A 21,517-nucleotide genomic window follows, 5' to 3' on the forward strand; every position below is an offset into this window, starting at 1 on the left:
AAACACATTCAACATTTTTATATTGGAGTGAACATATTTTTGGCTCCCAAAGTATTCATTTTGGTTCAATCCATAGCTGTATGGAAAGGCACGTGAACTTTATTTAACTTCCTTTAAAGAATCTAGCCGTGGATTACTTGGATACTGATATGTAGTTTCATTTTGGAAAATGTATGTTATTGCTTATTGTGATTTTAAGTTTTAAAAATCACTGTGTTCCACTGAGTTTGGAAAGGTATGAACATGTGATAAAAACTGACCAGATATTTGATGATGTTCCCGAGAGCAATAAGGTATAATTTAAATATTAAAGTTATTAACCCAAAGTCTTTTAAAAGATAAAACAGACATAATACTAGGTTACTAGAGTTTTTTTTTTCAGCTCCTAACATAGTTGCAACTTTTGAATGAAACCATAACTCCTTTAAAAATACAAGCAAGGCATGTCCAATTAATCATACAAGTTTCCCTCTAGATTGTTTTCAGACAGGTCACATTCCTAAGATGTTAATTTAAGCTTTCATTCAATCTGTAAGTAGAATGAGTCCATAAAATAAGATTCTGTACAACAAGAGCTACACAAATGTGACCTTAATCTATTGTGACAAAACTACGATCCTGTATTAATAGATATTATTATAGTTCTTATTCTATTCATGTAATAGTAAGAAATTATTTTTAAAAATACCTGTCTGGTTGAACCTAGGGAAGACTTCATGTTTTTATTATTTTTATTTAGAGCTAGCCAATATTTCTCCTTGCATTTTGACCTATTTTCAAGGCGGTGTCTGTATTTGCAAGGAGACAGGTGATGGACCTGGCCACTTTGGGAGAACTCGATCACCAATTGAGGTCCTCCTTCCATTTCTCAAAAATAGCTCCATCAGGAAAAATTGAGGACCTGGTGAACACTCCAAAGATTTAGGGTCAGTCCGAGCTACATAATATGGATGAATGAGATAAGGAGTTATGTTTAAATTAAGCAAAGGATAAATAAAAATTCTTAGCTCCAGGCTGGTATAATGTTCGGTGACAATGTGTCAATTATCTGGTTAATGTGATCAACTCAAACAATGCCAGGGGATATTTCAGGTCCCAAAGATCAAAGCAAGAGGGAACTCTATTATTCTGCTTTGTTCATTCCATCATTTCTTGTCTTAATCTTTGTTGTGGTTTTCCTGCAGATAATATATGTTTAATGGTAAACCTTAAAGTACAGGCAGAATTGTAAAAACCCACTAGAGAAGCTTTGTGTTTAGGAACAAGACTAGAGAAACAATGACCAAAAAATGGTTGCTTGTCACGAAGTAGTCAAACACGTCTTTCTCCCCGGGAAGGATTTGCACTTTGTTCTGATCACCCGTAGCAGACACCGTGAGAAGTACCTTGCCCCGTTTCCTGACTTAGGCTGTTTTGCAGCCCCAGACCTTGGTTTGTGTACATTTGCTCAGAGATGGATCAAAGGCCTCTTGGCAAAAGTAATGAAGCGTTGTTGCTCTAAATCTGATACCTTGCAAGCTAAATACACCTCTCAAGAGAAAATATAACTTTCCTAAAGAGAAGGAAAAGATGTTTCCAGCTCAGATGCTTGATAGAAAAGAAAATGAACATTTAAAAAAATTTTTTTTGAAAAAATATCCAGAAATCTTGATCAGAATTCCATTTCTGTGTGTTAGGTTTAATGAAAGTGTAATTTCAGGGACTGGATCCATTGCTGAGCTCCCAACCACCCTTAGTCCAGTTTTTTGTTTTTGTTTTTTTTTTTAAGGTTTTATTTATTTGAGAGAGAGAGACAGACAGAGACAGAGCATGAGCAGGGGGGAGGAGGCAGAGGGAGAGGGAGAAGTAGGCTCCCTGCTGAGCAGGAAGCCTAGGACCAGAGATCATGACCTGAGCCAAAGGCAGACGCTTAACCGACTGAGCCACCCTGGGGCCCCTTCGGTCCAGTTTGATTTGGAGTTCCTGCTCTCATCTCTGAAATGAAAGTGTTAAGAGGGTTGGGAGACTATTTCCTAACTAAAGCTTCTTTCTGAGTAAGTGAAGGGAGATCTCTGTGGGACCTCCCAGCACACAGACCGAGGTGACAGGACCTATTATCTCAAGTGACAAGATAATAGGAATTTAAATGAACGTAAGTCATGGTCACCATCTAGAACCAAGGTTGCAAACTCAAGTATCTACTGGGCCAGAAGTTCCCTGTTGTTCAGAGATGTCCCAAATCTCTATTTTTATAAGAAATCACCTGATATTAAAGCATCTATCCATTTTGTTTCAGTACTACACAGATGTGGGAGCTGCATGTGGCTGGTAGTCATGAGTTTGCTAGCCATGGTCCGAGGTTTAGATTTTTACCAGTTTATTTATGTATTTATTTATTTTAAGCAGGCTCCACACCCACCATGGAGCCCAGTGCAGGGCTTGAACTCACGACCCTGAGATCAAAACCTGAACTGAGATCAAGAGTTGGACGCTTAACCCACTAAGCCACCCAGGCACCCCCTCAAGATTTAGACTTTTAAAAAATATTTATGTGAAAAGTTCAGAAGGCAAAGTGATGAGAATGGTTACACCATTATGTGATAAGTACTTTGTAAGCCCTGAACTTGTCTGAAATTATCCTTATAATAACCCTAACACTTGGCTAGTATTGTCCGCCCATTTTACAAATATGAACATTAAAGGAAACGGATGTTAGGAAACCTAACCCGATAACTTGTTCAAGTTACACCGTTAGTTAAGAATCTGTCCTCTTAACCATACTAGGTATACAACATCTGACTTAGAATTGAAAGTGACATTTTTTTTTTTCCAACGGTCTTCTACTCATCTTTCTTAGTAAATGTTTAAAGGCAGTGCCTTAAATACTAATCGTTAAATTAAGCTATTGTTTCTTTTATTTGAGAAGAGAGCAGCACGACCGGACTGGGTGTAGACATCATACTTGTAGATGGAGGGGCGCCTGGGTGGCTCAGTCAGTGAAGCGTCCAACTCTTGATTTCAGCTCAGGTCATGATCTCAGGGTCATGGGATTGAGCCCTGCATCAGGCTCTGCACTCAGCATGGAGTCTGCTTGAGACTCTCTCCTTCTCCCTTTGCCCCTCCCCCTTCCTCATGCTCTCTCTAAAAAAGTAAATAAATACTTGTAGATGGAAACCATTCAGACTCCAGTTCAGTTCTGCTTTTTCCCTAACTGTGTGAGTTAGACAAGCCTCTTCACCTGTCTCCCCACTTCATTGCTTATTTTTCTCGCAGGTCAGCAAGGTAGGTTTTCTATACCAATTTTGTAGGTGAGAAACTGAAACTCAGGAAGACGACCTTGGGTGTCTGGTAATCTCAGCCCTTAGCAAGTGGTAGCCAGCATGGCTTCTACACAACCTGAAGCAAATCGATTGCCTCTAAAAGCAGCGATCGGCCCCGCTTTGCAAACAGAGAAAACAACCTCAGAGACACGACACGGACAAGGAAAATGAACGCGCGATACTTGTCTGCAGAGTCATCTGCAGATATGCTGGCTGATTACTATCCATTAATTTTTCTTCTCTTACCTCTAAGGAAACAACAACCTACACAGGGAAGGTCGTTTGCTCTGATTAAAACGCTCTCAGCATTCAAGCAAGTGTTCTTTCTACTCTATCATTCTACTGGTCCCAGGCTGGGTGACCGATGTGGTGAAGAGCTACAGTGGTCTATCCAAATGGCAGAAGCAGACAATACGGAATTATCTAAAACACTCCTACTATATTCCTTAGCATTCAAGGCAGTCAAGGGCAGCCAAGGGCAATGCTGAGAGGCTGGCATCTAAATTTGAAAATCTGTGCATTCTCTTAGAGACCCACTGGACTCTTGCCCTCTTCTCCAAAATGGAGAGCCTGTCTCTTCCTCTATGCACTTTGCAATTTAGCTTATTAGGAAACAAATCTGCACTAGAAGGAGAGGAGTTCTCCAAGCTAGCTCACTATAAATACAGCAAGAGGCACGGAGCACTAAACAAACAGAAGGGGCTTACTTCAAAGACCAGTGTCTCGTTGGTGGGTCCTGGTGCATACAGCCGTTCTGGGTGGTTGAAGGACCGCTGGTATTCAAACACAGTCCCAGCAAAGGGGAACTCCCCAGGCCAGTCGATGCTCCAGCCCCCCGTGAGGTAATACTTCTGCTCCAGGCTTCTGACCGCAAGGTAACTGGAGGAGAGCTGCAGCTCCTGGATCTCGATGCTTCGGGCCCCCGCTGGAATGGTGACTACTGGATAATATTCTAAACAGAAAGAATAGAACAGTGCTGTTTTCCATGTTGCACACTGGAGAAATGGAGCTAACAATGCTCAGAGACACAGTGATGTCCACTTTTATAGAGTGGGGTTGTTGAATCATGAACGGACATTCATTCCTACTCTATGAAGTGCAAATGATCAATTACTTCATTTTCCCAGTGGAAGGAACACCAGAGAGAAAGTGTGTGTTCCTCTCCCAAACACATGTTGTGGACAGGAGGGACACTCTTCTTCCTTCCAGAATAACCAAGGCCACGAAACTCAATAACGCTTTTAAATCTTTAATCCACTTGGAAGAAACTTAGAGCCATGGACCTCAATAGTGATATTCAGGAAACAGGGCTCTGGGTTTCATTTTACTCAAGATTCGTTTAGATAATTGCTCCCAATATTCATCTGGCGTCGTGAGTGTGCATCATGATTCACATCCTGAACCATAAGTTTCAAAATCTGATCTTTGTTTAACAAAGGCCCGTGGGACAGAGGACAAACTGCAAAGTAAAAAGGCATTTGACAGACACATCTCAGAGCTGTATGTGTTGACGGAACTCCTCACTCTGAGAAACCGCCCATCCTCCCTTGTTCTTGCAAGGTGTCAAAGCCATCATTCTGTGCGTGTCAGGCGAGCTGGTAAACGGCTCGATCACGGCCAGCTTGACAGAAACTTGTCAGCAGCAAAGTCACTGCAATGAAACAGCAGGGATCTCTTACCGTTGGCTTTATGCTGGTTGAGGTATAGGCCTTTATAAAACTTGCAAGTCGAATTATCCCCTTTGCAAACACCACACGCATCCAAAACTGCTTTAGAGCCAAGTTCATGATCGCATCCCACTGGCTGTGACCAAAATAAAAAAATAACAACAATAAAGTGAGAAAAATCAGAAAAGCCAACGGCTACGAATAACCAAGAGATACATGGGGCTCTATCTTCAGAACATCGGGAAGACAGTACAGCGTTAGGGTTAAAGGCAGAGTCTCATGTTTGGGGGTTCAAATCCCTCCTCTGCCTTTACCAGATGCGGGACTAGGGCAGTTACAGAACTCATCCAAAGCTTGCTGAGACTCTTCCTCTGGAAAACTGGAATAAAAAGTCACTGCTGCTACTCATGGCAGGTGAGCTTCCTTGGGCCAGCTCTCCTGCTGAAACAGAAAAATGCTGAGCCCCCCCCCACAATGGAATTAAAAGGAAGCCTAATCGGCAGGAAATAGGAGTACTATGTCAAAACACACCTCTGAGGCTCTGACCATAGAGTGAACATACTTAGCAAACATGCAGTGGAAGTTTACTACTATTCTTTACGTTCTTATTTAATTTTTGCAGCTACTGCGTGTAGTAGATACATCATCTCCATTGCATACTCATGGAGACAGGTGAAGAAGAGCTAATAAGGAGGTCGGAGGGGTCTTGCAGAACATCAGTGGGGATGTTAGAGACAGTCTGCACATCCAACTTGCAAACACTGGCCTTTTCCCCTAAGCTGCGTTCTCTCCAGACACAGAATCTCTTGTACCACTTCTCACGGTACACGTTTGATAGGAGGAAACACCAGCGTGACCACACATCCCAAAGCAGAAATGTCCTCTTACTTCACAAATTCCATCAACACACACGTCGTGTTTGTCTGCGGAGCAAGGGGTCCCGTCTTTCACCTTGCTGGCCATGGCGAAAAAAAATTCAAAGTTCTCAGCCTTGCAGTACAGTTTACATCGATCTGCCTCTAGAAGCAAAGAGATCAAGACAGGACGTGATCAGGAGGAAATCACAGGAAAATGACATGATGGCCAGAAGGATGAATTAAGTTTATTTAGAAAGCTATCAGGACTAAAATGGGAAATGTTACACAGTTTTGCATGTGGGTGTGGGTGTGCAGGCATGAATGCATATAGATGTGCTTTTAAAAACAGGAATCTCATTTGCAATTCAAATAAAACTGCTCTAACACAAAAATTTCATTTTTCTAATCCTTAGTAATAGCCACAGTACACATGATCGGTGGGTTATACAGCTACTCTCCTTGGTTAGCAAGTATTTTAGGCTTTACAGGGCTTATGGTCTGCTATTGACAATACATAAATGAAGGAGCATTTCCGTGTTCCAGTAAGACTTTATTTACAAAAACAAACAAACAAACAAACAAACCAAAACTGGTCAGATTTGGCCCACAGGGTGTAGTTTGCTGACCATGATTGAGGACATGGATTACTTTAGATATTTATTCGGGTAGTTAAGAAAAAACATTTTAGGCACTTTGGGGAAAAAAAAAGAGGGGCATATGGTTCATGTTTATAAAACATATAGAGAATAATCACGTCAGGAAAAGGAAGAGGAAACAAACTAAACCTAAAGGCTAAAAAATGCAGCTTTTATTGACCATAAAGTCCCTGAGAAGTTTCTGGTATCACAGGCAAAAAGAAAAAAAAAATACTGTATTTCTACAGAGCTCTTGTTATCAGAAGGGAGCTATGCCAATTTCTCAAATACAAAGCATTCTTCTTGGCCAGTAGCTCCAGATGACATTTCTCACGGGAGCCCATGCGTGGGCGACACTGTACATCAGTCCTGACTACAGTTGTACAACAAACGTGTAAACAGTTTGCAAATCGCTGTGCTTCATAAAACCTCTTAATAAAAGACAGTCAAAACTTAAATGTGAAAGTACTTAGCTTATCATGATCCAAATATGTGGATCATGTGATGTGTCGATGGATTAAAAGTTTCTCCTTTACCTAGAAATCTCTTTCAATAGCTTTATTAAACACCTCCCAAATTTTGCATCGGAGGTTATGGAAGACATATCTATACCCTTTCTTTTCTCAGTCATGCCCAGGAATGAACAAGTTCTAAAAGGTTCAGTTTTACCCAAAGAGGCTCCAGGGCAAGTTTCTCAACTGGTCTATTGGAAACACAGAAGGGGGGAAAAAAAAATCTCACTACTGTAAGACAAAGACTGTCTACATTTACAAATAGTCTTCCCTTGTTCTTTCCCAACCTGCATGAATGTCACCAGATCTTCAAATCATGGTCAGTGTTTCCCGATTCTAAGTACGTATCAGAAGGAGAAGAGGGAGAGACAAAAGGCCTTAATTTTTCTGTCTCCTATGCTAGGATGGGGGCTCCCCAGGCTGGGTCTCTGTTCTACTCAGTGTAGCTCCCCCTGCATCTAGCAGAATGGCACCCACGCAAGAAATGCTCAGTAAACATCCATTGAGCAAATGAATGAAGTAACATGCTCCTTACTCAGTAAGGCTGCAATTAGTGAAAAACTTTTGAAACCAAAATATATTTCACAAGTTACAAAATTTATTTGCTTCACTGTCTCCTCATGTACTCAACACAGAACCTATTTAAAGGGTGATCACAACACACACTCTGTAAACACTGTGTATGAATGAAAGACACGATGTGGGAAAGACCAAGGAATATCTAAGACGACAAAGCAAGGAACAGAAGGGGAAGTGAGAAAGGAAGGACAGCAGGGTCTGGGGGAAAGGGCCATACATTAAGAATCACGGAATGACAGGAGTGTTCAACCAAGGGAAAAGAAACCTTCAAATGCTGGACTTGAAAGCAACTGCAGGTGTTCTATCTATCTGTCCCCAGGAACATGTTTGTGCAGTGCCCTTCCTAGATAATCGCTCAGTTCCTGATAGAATGCCTCCAGCGATGGAGAGCTGGCCACTCATAAAGGGGAAACACATCCATTATGGACAGTTGATGCTTATTTATTCACTCATTCATTCTGAAAGTTATAAATATGTGCCAAGGGCTGTTCTCAGATGCTGGAGGTCCAAGCATGCTCAAAATGGACAAAGGCTTCATCCCGCGGAACATAAATTCTTACGGGGAGAAAGATAATGAATAAGCAACTATATGATATAAATTCATGCATGGCTAAGAGCTATGAAGAACAAAGCAGGTTAAGGATTGAGAGAATGACAAGAAGGAAGGATATTCTGGGCAGGCTGGCGAGGGAGGCCTCCCTGAGAAGGGGCTATGGCTAAGAAGTTCTTAGCCTTTGAACAAATCCTGTCCTTTGAAGTGATTTCAAATAAATCTAAATCCTTTTCTAGTTATTATCTCTGAATTTTTGCAGGTACCTGGCTTTTCTCTTTTTCTTGGTAAGTTTCTATATTATTCTACTGGAGAAATTTTTTTTTTAATGGATGTATTCCCAGCTTTGTCACTGAAGTCCAAGAGAAACGAAAGACAAACTGATTTTGAAAGCACCCATTTTTTCCATAAAGCAAGAAAGAGGCGTACCATGAAGCATGACTTAAAAAAAAAAACGGTTTAAAACTCATTAATAAACCCTGCACCTATTATCTCTTAGTGCAGTCTGAAACACTGGAAATAACAATAAAGGGCTGAGTTTCTATTTTAAAAAAAGAAACACGTACAAGTAGACACTTATAGATGGCTCACTGCAATTGCAGAATTTTCATGCCGGCCTCTCTCTGTGCTTTTGGACAACCAGTCATGAGCCGAAACCATACACAGCTCCCACGACGGCTGGGCGGGGGCTGGGCAGAGCGGCACTATCACTGTCATCCCCCTTGTTAGGCGTCGTGTGCAGTCTCTAACTCCGCTGGCTTTTCTATGGTCATTGACAACACGGGTTCTTTTTGAGCTTCTGCCCAGCTACGACCCTCAATCGTATTTCCCACGAATTGCCACTAACATCAGGGTCTTCCCATTCTACCCGTGTGCCCTTGGGGCTCCCAGTTATCCTTTCTCAAGCAAGGATGGCTGAGTTTTGATAAAGCAAGGGAATTGAAATAATAGAAGGCAAACAACCAGAACGGTGACAGCTTAGTCTGCGAAGGTAACAGAAAGCGCATTAAATGTGTACATTATAACTAAAATAAATGTTTGGATACTTTGGTAAAATAAAAACAATTCCATTTAAAAGGTAAAATACAAGCCACAGGGCGCCTGGGTGGCTCAGATGGTTAAGCGTCTGCCTTCGGCTCAGGTCATGATCCCAGGGTCCTGGGATCGAGTCCCGCATCGGGCTCCCTGCTCCTTGGGAGCCTGCTTCTCCCTCTGCCTCTCTCTCTCTCTCTGTCTCTCATGAATAAATAAATAAAATCTTTAAAAAAAAAAAAATACAAGCCACAACTTTAAGTAAGTACTAGGAACCCAGTATGGAGACATTTTGAAATTCATGGCTCTGTGTGTGTGTGTGTGTGTGTATAATACCCTGCAAACAGGCCTTCCCATGCGTGCAATCATCTAACACGTCAATTGCTGAATATGGTGTCTCTATGGGGCATATATGGTTTCATGGGTTTTTGGTTTGGACAATTCATACCAATTTCAATTAACATCCCTGGGAGACTTAATTGCTGAAATGTCAAAGATAAGTTCTGAAACATAAGTACATTCCAAACACATGAACCCATTGGCTTACAAATGTGGGGGACAAAGGGTTGTCTTGTGAACAAAAAAAGTATGGAAAAATAAACAAAACCTATGGAAGTGAATGAAAAACTGGGTCAGGACAGGTCTAGAGGATGACATCAACATCGAAACTCTTTTATGTAGGCAGCGATTTCGTTCACATTGCTGTCCACAAAGAGTCGTATTTGTTGGAGGTTTAGAGAGACCAAATTACCTTCCACTTTGGTATAGGGCTTCCACTGGTAGAACCATCCACGGAAAGGTTTGCTGTTATATTCTGCACACTGCTGGGCTCGGAAATCCAAGCTATTTTCATTACAAGGGTTAATATTGCACAGCTGATACATACGGCTAGAACCTGGACAGAACTTGCCACCATACTGAGGCCTAAAAATAAAATGAAAGAGCTTTAGTGTGAGCAAACAGAGGGCTCATTATTAGTCATAAGCAATAATGTAAGGAGGGACAATCAAGATGAACATTATCAGAAGGCATGCAGTGTATGCAATCTGTGACAAGAACGGAAATAATGTAGTATACGACATGCCATGTCCCTCCTTGTATCCATGGCAGGCAGAACCCATCAATCAGGGACTTGCTCTTTCTTTTCCCAATATGGCCCTTGGGGAGGCATTACCACTGCTCAGCAACTGGAACTGCCATGTTCGATAAAACTGACTTGTCATCCCTGATCCCAGTGTTACATTCTGGCTATTTCCTTAAAGAATGATGAGAGCATATTCTTGATGCTCCTCATGTTACCTGTTTTGGGAAATTTGTAAATGCACCTAAATGTTCTCATTAATGTAGATAGATGTGTGTCTGTGTGCTACAAAGCTCTTCAAATGTGGACCCAACCTACTCCCCAGCTCTCCTCCCATTTCTAAACACACCCAGCTTCCTACAGTATGTCATCCACCTGCTGCTATGTAGAAAGTCAGGACACCAAAGAGAAAGAGCAGAAAGCCCCATTTGCCATGTCCTCCCATCTGGCTCTGTCAATCATGGAGCCGATGTTCTGATTGTTATCCGACTGTTGTATATTTTACTCTAGTTGATCCTAAACTGTGAACAAAAATCCCCTTGTTTTCATCTGCATGATCACTTTTTAACTTTGTAGGTGGCCTACTCCTCTCCTGCCAAGCACAATGGGAAATGAATTTCCAGAGTAGGGAATCCCATTAGAACATAAATAATTATGATCTAATGGCCAGCTCTTTAAGCTCTTGGTAAGTAGACTGCAAAAACCAGAAAGCAATATAAGAAAAAAGGAGCATAAACCAAAACGAAAATGACCAATAACGGCTTATCCAGCTTCTTACAGGCACAAAGCAATTGCTTTTTCTCATGCTCACTTTTTTGTGCTTTCCTCCAAAGGCTAAAACCCAACTACGGATCATCTCACACAAAAGCTCAATGCAAACATGTAACATGAAAGAAGGCTCCAGGTTAATAAATTTATGTGATTAAAATTCCTTGTCTCTTTAGGAAGCACAAGAATGCTATAAAACACCCCTGGATTTGCTTCAGCATATTTTATCAAATCCTCGTGCAACTGCAAGCTAAGATGGATTCAACAGAAACGGGAAGGGTCACAACACCAGAATGAGATTTTTTTGCTATTTCAAAACACTCTGGAGCAACTACTTAAACATTCAGCAGCCATTGTGCTGGATTAAATCCCCGAAGACTTCTTAAATCATTATCTGAAAAGTGCTTAGAAAAACCTTAAAGGGCCCTACGATAGCTTTACTATTCCTGGTCATTTTTACAAGGCATTTTTAAAACTTTCTTAGTTGAAGACATTCTGTCTGCGATTCTACAAATAGCCTTCATTTAGACTCCTCAGATTCCATAAAGCGAAAGAGGACCATATGTGTTACTTTTTCAACTCGGAAACTGTAACACGGAAAAGACCTCGAAACTTCCATAGCCCCCCTCATTTTGTAGACGAGGTGAAAGACGGATGAGAAAGCTCATAAAACTTGCCGAGTGAAGATCCCATAGTCAGCAAGAGACAGGGCACAGCTATGCCCCCTACCTTCGACTCCCCGGGATCCCTTCCCTGAGCCACTCTGCCTGCATTCAGCTGAGTTAGGCAGCAGGGGCCGGCAGGAAAGAGGAAGACAGTCAGGCACCATGGTTAGGGAGTTGGCCTTTTATGATGAGGCTGCTCTGGATTTAAATATTCTCTGCCTCTTCCCAGCTTATCTTTAGGCAACTGGTTTAACCTCCTAACCTGTAAAATGGGGGCAGTTGTGATGATTAACAGTGTGATGTTGGTAAAGAATTTAGGGCTGACAAAGTACGGAAGCAGTCCATGTGGCCATCAGTAGGTGAATGGATAAAGAGATGGTATATGTACACAATGGAATATTATTCAGCCATCAGAAAGAATGAAATCTTGCCATTTGCAATGACGTGGATGGAGCTAGAGGGTACTGTGCTAAGGAAATGAGTCAGTCAGGGAAATACAGAGAAATATGATCTCACTCATATGTGGAATTAAATACAACAAACAATCACAGGGGAATAAGAGAGAGAGACAAGCCGAGAAACAGACTCTTAACTCTAGAGAACAAACTGATAGTTACCAGGGGGGGAGGTGGGGGGGGATGGGGGACATAGAGGATGGGGATTAAAGAGTACATTTATCATCATGAAAAAAATAAAATAAAATGATAAAAAAAGGTCACAAAATAAATGAGATATGATCTTCAAAAAAAAAGAATTTAGGGTTGAGTCTAGGACAGAGTTAACACAGATTAATCATAACTTTAAAATGCTTTCTGCTTTTAATGACTGGCAAGAATTTGTACTTTTCCATCAAATCCTCAAATACAGGTACATTCTTCTGCAGCTGTAAACAAAAGTGTGAGGATAAATTGACAGAAAATTCTACCATGACATCTTTTGGTGTAACAAGATTAAAACAAAAATATAAACAGTCAGAAAACAAATGTCTGGGAACATGATTTTGTCCTTATATTAGACCATTATAAAGGATCCTCATTTTTACTCCTGCATAATTTATCATGTCCTGGCTACAGATGGTCACAACATTGGCTAGCTGATCAACAGAACCAGTGGGGGAGCTCTGTTAAAAAAAAGATAGCCACACAGACAGATGGACTGACTCCAGGGTCCCTCCAGATTTCTCAATAAGAATGTATGATGGGAAGATCCAGAAATCAGTGGTTTTTTTTAAGCATACTTGGTGATTTTGATAATCACCTGAGCCTGGAAATTACTGGTTGAAAAGTGGGACAGAGATTTAATTCAATTATTATTCTAGAGCTATGACTCTAGAGGCATATTATTTTTTTCTCAAATAGACTTGCAGTTTAGGAAAGTTCTAGAACGCCTTTGCATGTTTCATTTTCACTACCTATATTTTTGCGATTTTTTTGAACAGACTTTATAGAAATTCCACTAGGCTCCTTTAGACTGTAATAATTGAATAGTCATGGAACCAGAAGGAATGTCAGAGGATTAAAAGTGTGGGCTCCTGGTCTGACTCTACCACTACCAGCTTGGTGACCCGGGCGAAGATTGCTGCTCTGGGACCCTCCGCCTGCCCTGGTTACTCATTCATCAAATAACTGGATCAGACAACAGGTTGCAACTCATGCATCTGTTCTAGGTAGATTGGGAGGGAAGGCCTGAAGAAATGTTTCGAGGTTCCTGCGGCATAGTAAGGCTCAGTAGAAAACAGAGCTTCTTTCCATTAAAAATGTCCACCTCAGGGGCGCCTGGGTGGCTCAGTCGTTGAGCGTCTGCCTTCGGCTCAGGTCACGATCCCAGGGTCCTGGGATCGAGCCCCACATCGGGCTCCCTGCTCCGCGGGAAGCCTGCTTCTCCCTCTCCCACTCCCGCTGCTTGTGTTCCCTCTCTCGCTGTATCTCTCTCTGTCAAATAGATAAAATCTTTAAAAAAAAAAAAAAAAAAGTCCACCTCAGGGGTGCCTGGATGGCTCAGCTGGTTAAGCGTCGGACTCCTGGTTTTGGCTCAGGTCATGATCTCAGGGTCGTGAGATCGAGCCCCACGTCGGGCTCTGCACTGAGCATGGAGCCTGCTTGAGAGGTTCTCCCTCTCCACCTGTCCCTCCCCCTCACTCACATGCTCTCTCTCTCTCTCTCAAAATAAATAAATAAAAATAAAAATGTCTACCCTAGACATGGGAAAAAGAAGGGCCATATGTGTGTGGTACCAGTGACTCCAGAACCAGATAACCTTCAAACGCTTTTAAAGCTGAAAAGTTGGGTAAGTCCACAAATCAGCCAGGAATAGTTCATTTTTATGAAACAAAATATGTTCTGGGAAAACCATCATTATGTGAAATAAAAGCTCCTACTGCTTCTCACATGAGAAAATGAAACTGGTTAGGTGGAATAATGTGAACACACCAAATGTTTGAACTGAAGCAAAGAAGAAATCAGTAATTTAAAATGGGGGGGTAACCTCAGTTTTACTACCACAAAGTGAAATAAGAACAGAGAACAACTAATTCAATTGCCTTGGGACAACTGCTCATGTACTTGTTTCATTTGCGAGGCATAATTAAATAAACAGTATCCCGAGGAGCCTTAATCTTGAAATGATAAAACGGCACCAAATGGAACTACATTAGTCATTCTCTTATTAGGCATTTCTGAAATTACAATATGATCTTTCCATGAACAATACCCTATTATAATGAGAGTTCTCAATCCCACAGATATGAGAGAGGTTTTAATTTAAATCTCAGGGGTGTCATTCACGCATGTTACCAGCAGAGCTATTAAATTAGGTAATCTATTTCTTTCTTGGGAAAATACTGAGCTGTAAAATGTTGTGATGTATGAAAACCAGATCTGTGAAATAGGCTGAAAAAATGAAAAGTAATATAATGATTTTTTTTTAAAGATTTTATTTATTTATTTGACAGAAAGAGAGATAGCGAGAGCAGGAACACAAGCAGGGGGAGTGGGAGAGGGAGAAGCAGGCTTCCCGCTGAGCAGGGAGCCCGATGTGGGGCTCGATCCCAGGAACCTGAGATCATGACCTGAGCCGAAGGCAGACGCTTAACGACTGAGCCACCCAGGCGCCCCAGTAATATAATGATTTTAAGAATCCTACCCAAGGGCGCCTGGGTGGCTCAGTTGGTTAAGCGACTGCCTTCGGCTTAGGTCATGATCCTGGAGTCCCTGGATCGAGTCCCGCATCGGGCTCCCTGCTCGGCGGGGAGTCTGCTTCTCCCTCTGGCCCTCCCCCTCTCATGTGCTCTCTCTCATTCTCTCTCTCTCAAATAAATAAAATCTTAAAAAAAAAAAAAAAAAAAAAAAGAATCCTACCCAAGATATGGGCTACATTCAAAGTACGAGGAGGGTGGTTTTAATAGTCTGATATAAGCTGGAAATGCATCACAAGCCTGTCTATCATCACGCCTAGTTACTGGATCGGAATAAACCAGTGAGTTTCACCTGGGGATGGCTTTGCCCCCTACAGGACATGTGATAGTCTCAGGACATTTTTGGTTATCAGGGGGCTGTCGGGGAGGGAGAGCCATCCTACTGGCATCTAGTGGGGAGAGGTCAGGGCTGCTGGTAAACATCCTGCCATGTCCTGGACAAACCCCCTAACAAAAATTTTCCAGCCCAAAATGTCAACAGTGTCAAAGTTGAAGAATACTGTTAGCCTGAGATCTCAAAGAGCACGTAGCAAACCATGGTCAAAGTGTCTTCTGACCCTCTCCTAGTTGGGAACAAACTGGCCTCTTGATCCAGCTCAGGCTGCTGACTCAGATAAAAGGCCAGGCCCCTTTTAAATTTTCCTTCTGCTCCAGTTTCATTTATTTATTTTAATTCTTAATCTACCAAACATTTATGCGATGCTTGTAACATGCCAGGCACTTTGTAGAAGCGCTTTGCAAACATTAACTCAGTTGATGTAGGCACTCTCCTTAGTCCATTTTTTACCAGTGAGGAATCTCGAGCAGGGACAGAAAGCTGTCTGTGGCTACATAGCTGGAGAGAGGCAGGGCCAGGAGGCAAACCTAGGTAGGGTTCTGGGCTTAGGAGCCTGTGGTCTTGACCTTCACGCTATACCACCACTCAGTGCTGTGAAGTGACATCCCTATCTTCCAAGGACCCCTCACACTCTTCTCTACCACATTCTCCAAAAGTCCAGTTTCGTCAGGAAGGCCTCCCTCCCCCCTCCCCTTGTTTTGGAGGACCCATCCTCTGCTACCCTGTACTCCGGGTCGAGTTTAGGATGAAGGACCCCGGATCCTTTTGTTGAATGCCCACTGGAGGCTCCCTGGTAGGGGGCATTCTACAGACCCCCTTCTTATCCCCCCAAACCTTCAGAGGAGGCATTACTGTCTCAACCTTACACATAGATTCAAGCTCAGAGTTCAAGTGAACTTCCCGAAGTCACATAATTAATAGGCGGCAGACCCAGGATTTGCAGTCCCATCTGGCTCTCAACCCTGGGCTCTCTCCACATCCCTGTGCCAATCAGGGAGCGGGCATCTCCCACAGGTTGCACACGGGGATGAGAGCAGAGGAAAGGAACATAAAACCGCCTTCGTTTTCAAAGAATACAGAACCCCAGTACACCCGGGGCCAGAGCGTGCCCACAGGTGACCACAGGCCAGTCTCCCATCTGTAGATGCTGCGATTAGTCCTCACTGCGTTCTGTTTAAAGTAAACGGAATTTGTTGTCAGTATCTGAACAGTCGGGAAATTTCACACACATTTTTTTTGGATTTCTAGTTTCTCTTGAAAAGTCAGGCAGATCTGTCACCATGTGTTGATGTACATTCCTGCAAGGCAAAAATTAGCATACTTTCTCCAGTTCATCAGTTTGAAACACACACACACACACACACACACACATTCCACTGGCCAAGCTTCTCAGCTCCACAACACAGGCATTTGACTGTGTGACCGTGTGGCTCAAATTTAGATTCGGAAACGAGCTCGGGCTATCACTTGAGTCTCTGATCGTCCTAGTCACACATACATAGAGTAGCTCCTTTGTTGTTTTTGGGTTTCTGACCGTCACACCCCCACCCCCTGCCCAGTGCCTGTAGTCTGTATATGCAAACCGTAAAACCCCAGTTTGGTTGCGATTCACCGGAGGGAAGGCAACTGCACTTAAAAACCAGTACGTAAGCCAAACAAAACCCAAACCGTACATTCTTGCCTTTTACGAATACGGACTTTCTTTGGAGCCTTACTTGGGGTTATTGCAGTGTCTCTCTTGATACTTTACTCCACCACCACAGGTTCGCGAACACTCTGACCACTTGGACCAGGCGGACCACTGGCCGTGGACGGGCCGGGGGCCGTGCTCCCCGAACTTCACACACTGGCCTTGCCGACACCACTATAAAAAGAAGGTGTGACATGTTTCCTGTCAGAGTCCATGCGGGGACGGGAAGGAGAGGCAGACACCTGCGCGTTAACGGAAAAACGAGTGCGTCGGCAAATGGGAGAACGCAGGACACCTTGACGGGTTCCTTGGCCGTCTGCACTTTACCGACACCGGTTGCTCTGCATCTACTGTGTGCGTTTTGAAAGGCTGACATCTAGGGAGGGGGCATCTGTCACCAGCAGGCGAGGATCGTATGCTTTGTGAGCTGTCGAGGTGAAATGTTCAGATAAGATTCCACCCAACAGCCAAGGGACTCTGCAAGCACAAGGACAACGGAGCCTCCCCCGAAATCTAGAAACAAGGCTGCTTTGAGAACAATGTGGATCATTCACTCAGGGAGAACCGGGTTTTTTTTTTTAGGTATGAACACAGAATTTATCATTCTGATGATCTTATCATAAAAACAGATACAATTATGCAGACATTTTTGTTTATCCCAAACCATCCCTACGGAGCACTTCTTATGAAGCCCAATAGTTCTCAGTCCAGGCCAACTGTGCTTGTAGATAACACCCTTTGACCTTTTTGACTGTATGAAAGGTCCCTGCTCCAGACCCTCGGATGACTTTGAGCTCTCTGAGTGTCTTTTAGGAATTAGCTCTGGGTCTTTCATTTGCTAGTGCTCTGATCGAGCCAGGACGAGAACGCTTTTCTGGGCTAACCTCTCCATTTGTTTTCTTTTGCAATACATTCCAGGCTTTGCTGGTCATCTCTGTCCTTGGGGCTTGCATTAGCCTCTGGTAGTGGTTTTATTCCTGTGGTGCTTTTATTATGAGCAAGTTCTGCATGACTTAGCGTAACTGCACACTTTCCTAAAAGCCTCCACAGTGAGATCCAATGGACTGGGGTTTGGACCATGCATGCCAGGTTCTGCCGAGGAGTGGGGCTTCAGTTACAGAATTAGGGGGAGGTGGTTTGACTTTCAAATCTTCGCTTTCCCCCTGGGATACACTTGGCTCCTTGGCTGTTTATTGCGTGGCGAGTGAACTTTGCCCAGTTCAAGATATTGCTTCCTTTCTTCAAATTCTTGCCATGTGCGGATTACTTCTTGTGTTTTTCATTTGTCTTTTCCCTGGATTAAGTGCCATTTCAGAGTTTGCATGAACTCCTGTAACACCATTGAGCCCTTTTAGGGGGAAAGCAATTGGTCATTAGAGGATCTGGGCCACTGCGAGCAGCAATCAGAATCTTCCCGACCAGGAGTCCCCGGGACTGTCCCGGCTGAGCTCAGTAGCGGACACAAAGTAAGAGCCAACAGCAAGAGCAGGGGCTGCACTTCATGAAGTTGCTCCTAGGTGCCAGAAACAGTGCAGGCAGGGGGAGCGAGAGGACTTCCCCGTGCACTTCCTAACGTAATCCTCCCAAAGCGCTAAGGAGTTAGTAACTATTTTCTGGATGAGAGAAATTCAGCAAAGAAATACTAACACAGCTACCCAAAGCAGCCACATAGGTACAGCTGAGGCTCGATTTCAACTCAGTCACCAAAGCCCCTCAACAGGATATGTATCCTTCTTGCCTCAGAGGCAAATGCGCCCCCCGCCCCCCGCATAGGTCTTAACCTGAATTTCTTTCTTTTTTTTTTTAAGAAATATGGTTTTTAGATCTGTTCCAAACCTTCAATTAATTTAACTTTCTTTTATTTCAGGATTCATCTTAGTATTGGCTTAGGTTGCCAGAAGATTGTCTCCTCTGACTTTTTCATTCAGTATAGAAATCAGAAGTAAATACATGAATGCTCACACACACACACACATCCTCTTTGGATCTCATTGCAGAGGCTTGCAGGAAAGTGTGAAGTTATTCTAAGTCATGCAGAACTTGCTCATAATATACATATTATATATATGTGTGTGTGATTCACACACACGTGAATACACTTATAAAATTCTACATATAAAATTGTATCTATTCATACGTATACAGATAGGCATTTCTTCTAATTTCAAACTGAGTGGCTGTAACTGGGCAGACACCTTTTATGACCGACAGAAAACACAAGCCTTTCTTCTTGCACATGTAACTAGATAAACGTATGTGCTTTTTCACATCCTCACATGTTTACTGAACATTCACGGTCCAAATATCACTGAATGACCAGGGACTAGAAAGACATGGGGAAGAATTCAGCTAGGTTCCAGTTACAAAGGAACAAAACACAGAGTAGTCGCTACCCTGTAGGACACTTGATATAAAGCATAAGGCATGGTCCTGGCCTCACGGAGTATATAGTCTAATGAAGAGCTGGTTCCATCCCCTAGAGGAGGAAGAGTCTGAGAACCTTGCATGTGGATGCAGTAATAATTAAACCGGAGTGATGATGGACGGAACTCATCTGAATGTTTTCTGCTGAGGGGGAGGCCTTCCCCCATTCATTCAGGGGCATTCCCCCAGTATTTAAAACTGCAGCCTGGTCTCTTAAAATAATGAGGTGGGGGAGTGGCATGAGGACATCTGTTTTCTAACTTCTGGACCACTTTGTCTCAGGTTACAGTAACTAAAGTCTAATCCAGGGGCATTTTCATGCCCGTGGAACTACATCCCTGGTGTAGGTAGGTAATAAAAACTTCAGCCCTATGCCACTTGGCACTTACTTATTAGATCAATCCATTCTTCTACATCCCTCTTATGTTTAATGCTGTTGCGTTCATAATGAAAAAATACCCACTAATCCTCGAGTTTCAAGTCCTAAATTTTGATGCTCTAAAAATAAAAATGACGGGGCGCCTGGGTGGCTCAGTCGGTTGAGCGGCTGCCTTCGGCTCAGGTCATGATCCCGGGGTCCTGGGATAGAGTCCCTAGTCAGGCTCCCTACTCAGCAGGGAGTCTGCTTGTTCCTCTCCCTCTGCCCCTCCGCCCCAACTCGTGCTCCCTCATAAATAAATACAATCTTTAAAAAATAAAAATGACTTGAGCAGTACTTATATGTTCAATTATTTCACTATTTTGCCTCATCACACCTAAAACATTCCATGCCCATTTTCAATGAGCATCCTTAGTGGAATTTCCTAAGACAGGTACTTCTGAAGGAAAGTTGCACATAATACCTCAACTTTTTAAAAAAAAATTATTTTCTTTAAAATCAAAGAGTTAAAAAATGAAAATATTTTAAAAGACTTTGAATAAATGACTCAATATTAGTAAGCATTTTCTGAACACTTGTTAATTTTTGTGTGCCTATATTTTTGCCTTTATCGTTAATCTCTCACTGAAAGTCTCTCTCCCATCCAACTGAGGATGGGATTCACATTCCAACATCCACCTTGGTGTACCCACTCACTGTAGTTCATTCTAATAAGTGCACACCTAATCCCGAGCATCGATAGCAACTCAGGGCTTAAAGGAGGTCTGTTTAAAAAGAAAGTCCATGTTATTGGCTTCTGCACAGGTTTCCCCACTGGACTGGGAGTTCTTGAAGAGATAAAACTGAATTTTATTCATCCTTGTATCCCCAGGGTCTCCTGTCTCTGATATCTAGCAGTCAATAAGTTATTGTGCAATTGAATTCACTTTAAATGACCGAGTCTTCTCTACCAGCTCATGCTGCCTCGGGAGAGCCAGAAGCAGAGATCAGAGATCCTGGAGCATCTCCACGCTCCCCTCTTTCATAGCCCTTGATCATGATCTTCCAAAGGAATGCACCAAATCTGGGTCATATACTACTGCTATATCAAGTGCATCTCTCCCTCCAGATGCTACTAAGAAAGGAGAAAAAAACCCAGAAACTATGAATGTTCTTCATTCAAAACACAGATATCTCATATTGGAGATGGTTCTGAGGGCTGACCGTACTTGCCGGCTACCAGCTTTCTGGTACAACCGACAGTGACCCAGCTTACCCTTTGCCAGGAGTCCCTCTACGTGATGGGACTCCCCTGAGCATGTCAGAAACTCAGTGATGGGTCCCGGGAGGTGAGAAGTAGAAGCCTTGTATGGGGGGACAGTCCTTCCTTTGCTACTAAGGGGACATCTGCTCCCTGAAGCTTCTCTATACTAAATCAAGTTTAAAAGGCAAACAGTATACAATGAAACCTTCCACCTTGTTGAAATATTTCATCTAAAAATGGAAACCAAAGTCAGAAAAAAAAAATCATCATAAACAATGGAGCCAACTGGGTGATATTAGCACTGAGTTTTTATAATAGTTGCTACATAATGCTGGTGGATTTAAAGACAAGTCAGAAAATGAATGCGGCCAAGGCATTCCATTCTGAAGGTCCCAGTACAAAGAGTTTGTATGATGGTTTGTTTCTATGCGTTATCGTATTTCCAGAACTAAAAACTAACACGTATGCAGTTTACCATACTCAAGCCACAAACGGTCCCTTCCGCTGCAGGCATAAACTTGGTCTCACACCTGTGACCCACTCGGTGGCACCAAAGAGACTTGCAAATGTCCTGAAAGGAAAGAAGCAGCTGGTAAGGGTGTTGCT

The 21,517-nt window shown here is 42.8% G+C and overlaps 1 protein-coding gene across 1 annotated transcript in view; it reads right to left on the reverse strand.

Moving 5' to 3' along the window:
- The window catches only part of ADAMTS18 (ADAM metallopeptidase with thrombospondin type 1 motif 18), a 149,278-nt gene that overhangs the window by 34,800 nt on the left and 92,961 nt on the right, over positions 1-21,517 (reverse strand). Inside the window, exons 11-16 of the mRNA XM_021702791.1 lie at positions 21,387-21,482; positions 16,891-17,039; positions 9,883-10,055; positions 5,855-5,985; positions 4,979-5,102; positions 4,007-4,251 (exon numbers count right to left, since the gene is read on the reverse strand). Of these exons, the coding sequence (XP_021558466.1) occupies positions 4,007-4,251; positions 4,979-5,102; positions 5,855-5,985; positions 9,883-10,055; positions 16,891-17,039; positions 21,387-21,482 (918 nt within the window). The remainder of the gene's footprint in view (positions 1-4,006; positions 4,252-4,978; positions 5,103-5,854; positions 5,986-9,882; positions 10,056-16,890; positions 17,040-21,386; positions 21,483-21,517) is intronic.

The sequence above is a fragment of the Neomonachus schauinslandi genome, chromosome 16 (assembly GCF_002201575.2).
Source record: "Neomonachus schauinslandi chromosome 16, ASM220157v2, whole genome shotgun sequence".
Lineage (NCBI taxonomy): Eukaryota > Metazoa > Chordata > Mammalia > Carnivora > Phocidae > Neomonachus > Neomonachus schauinslandi.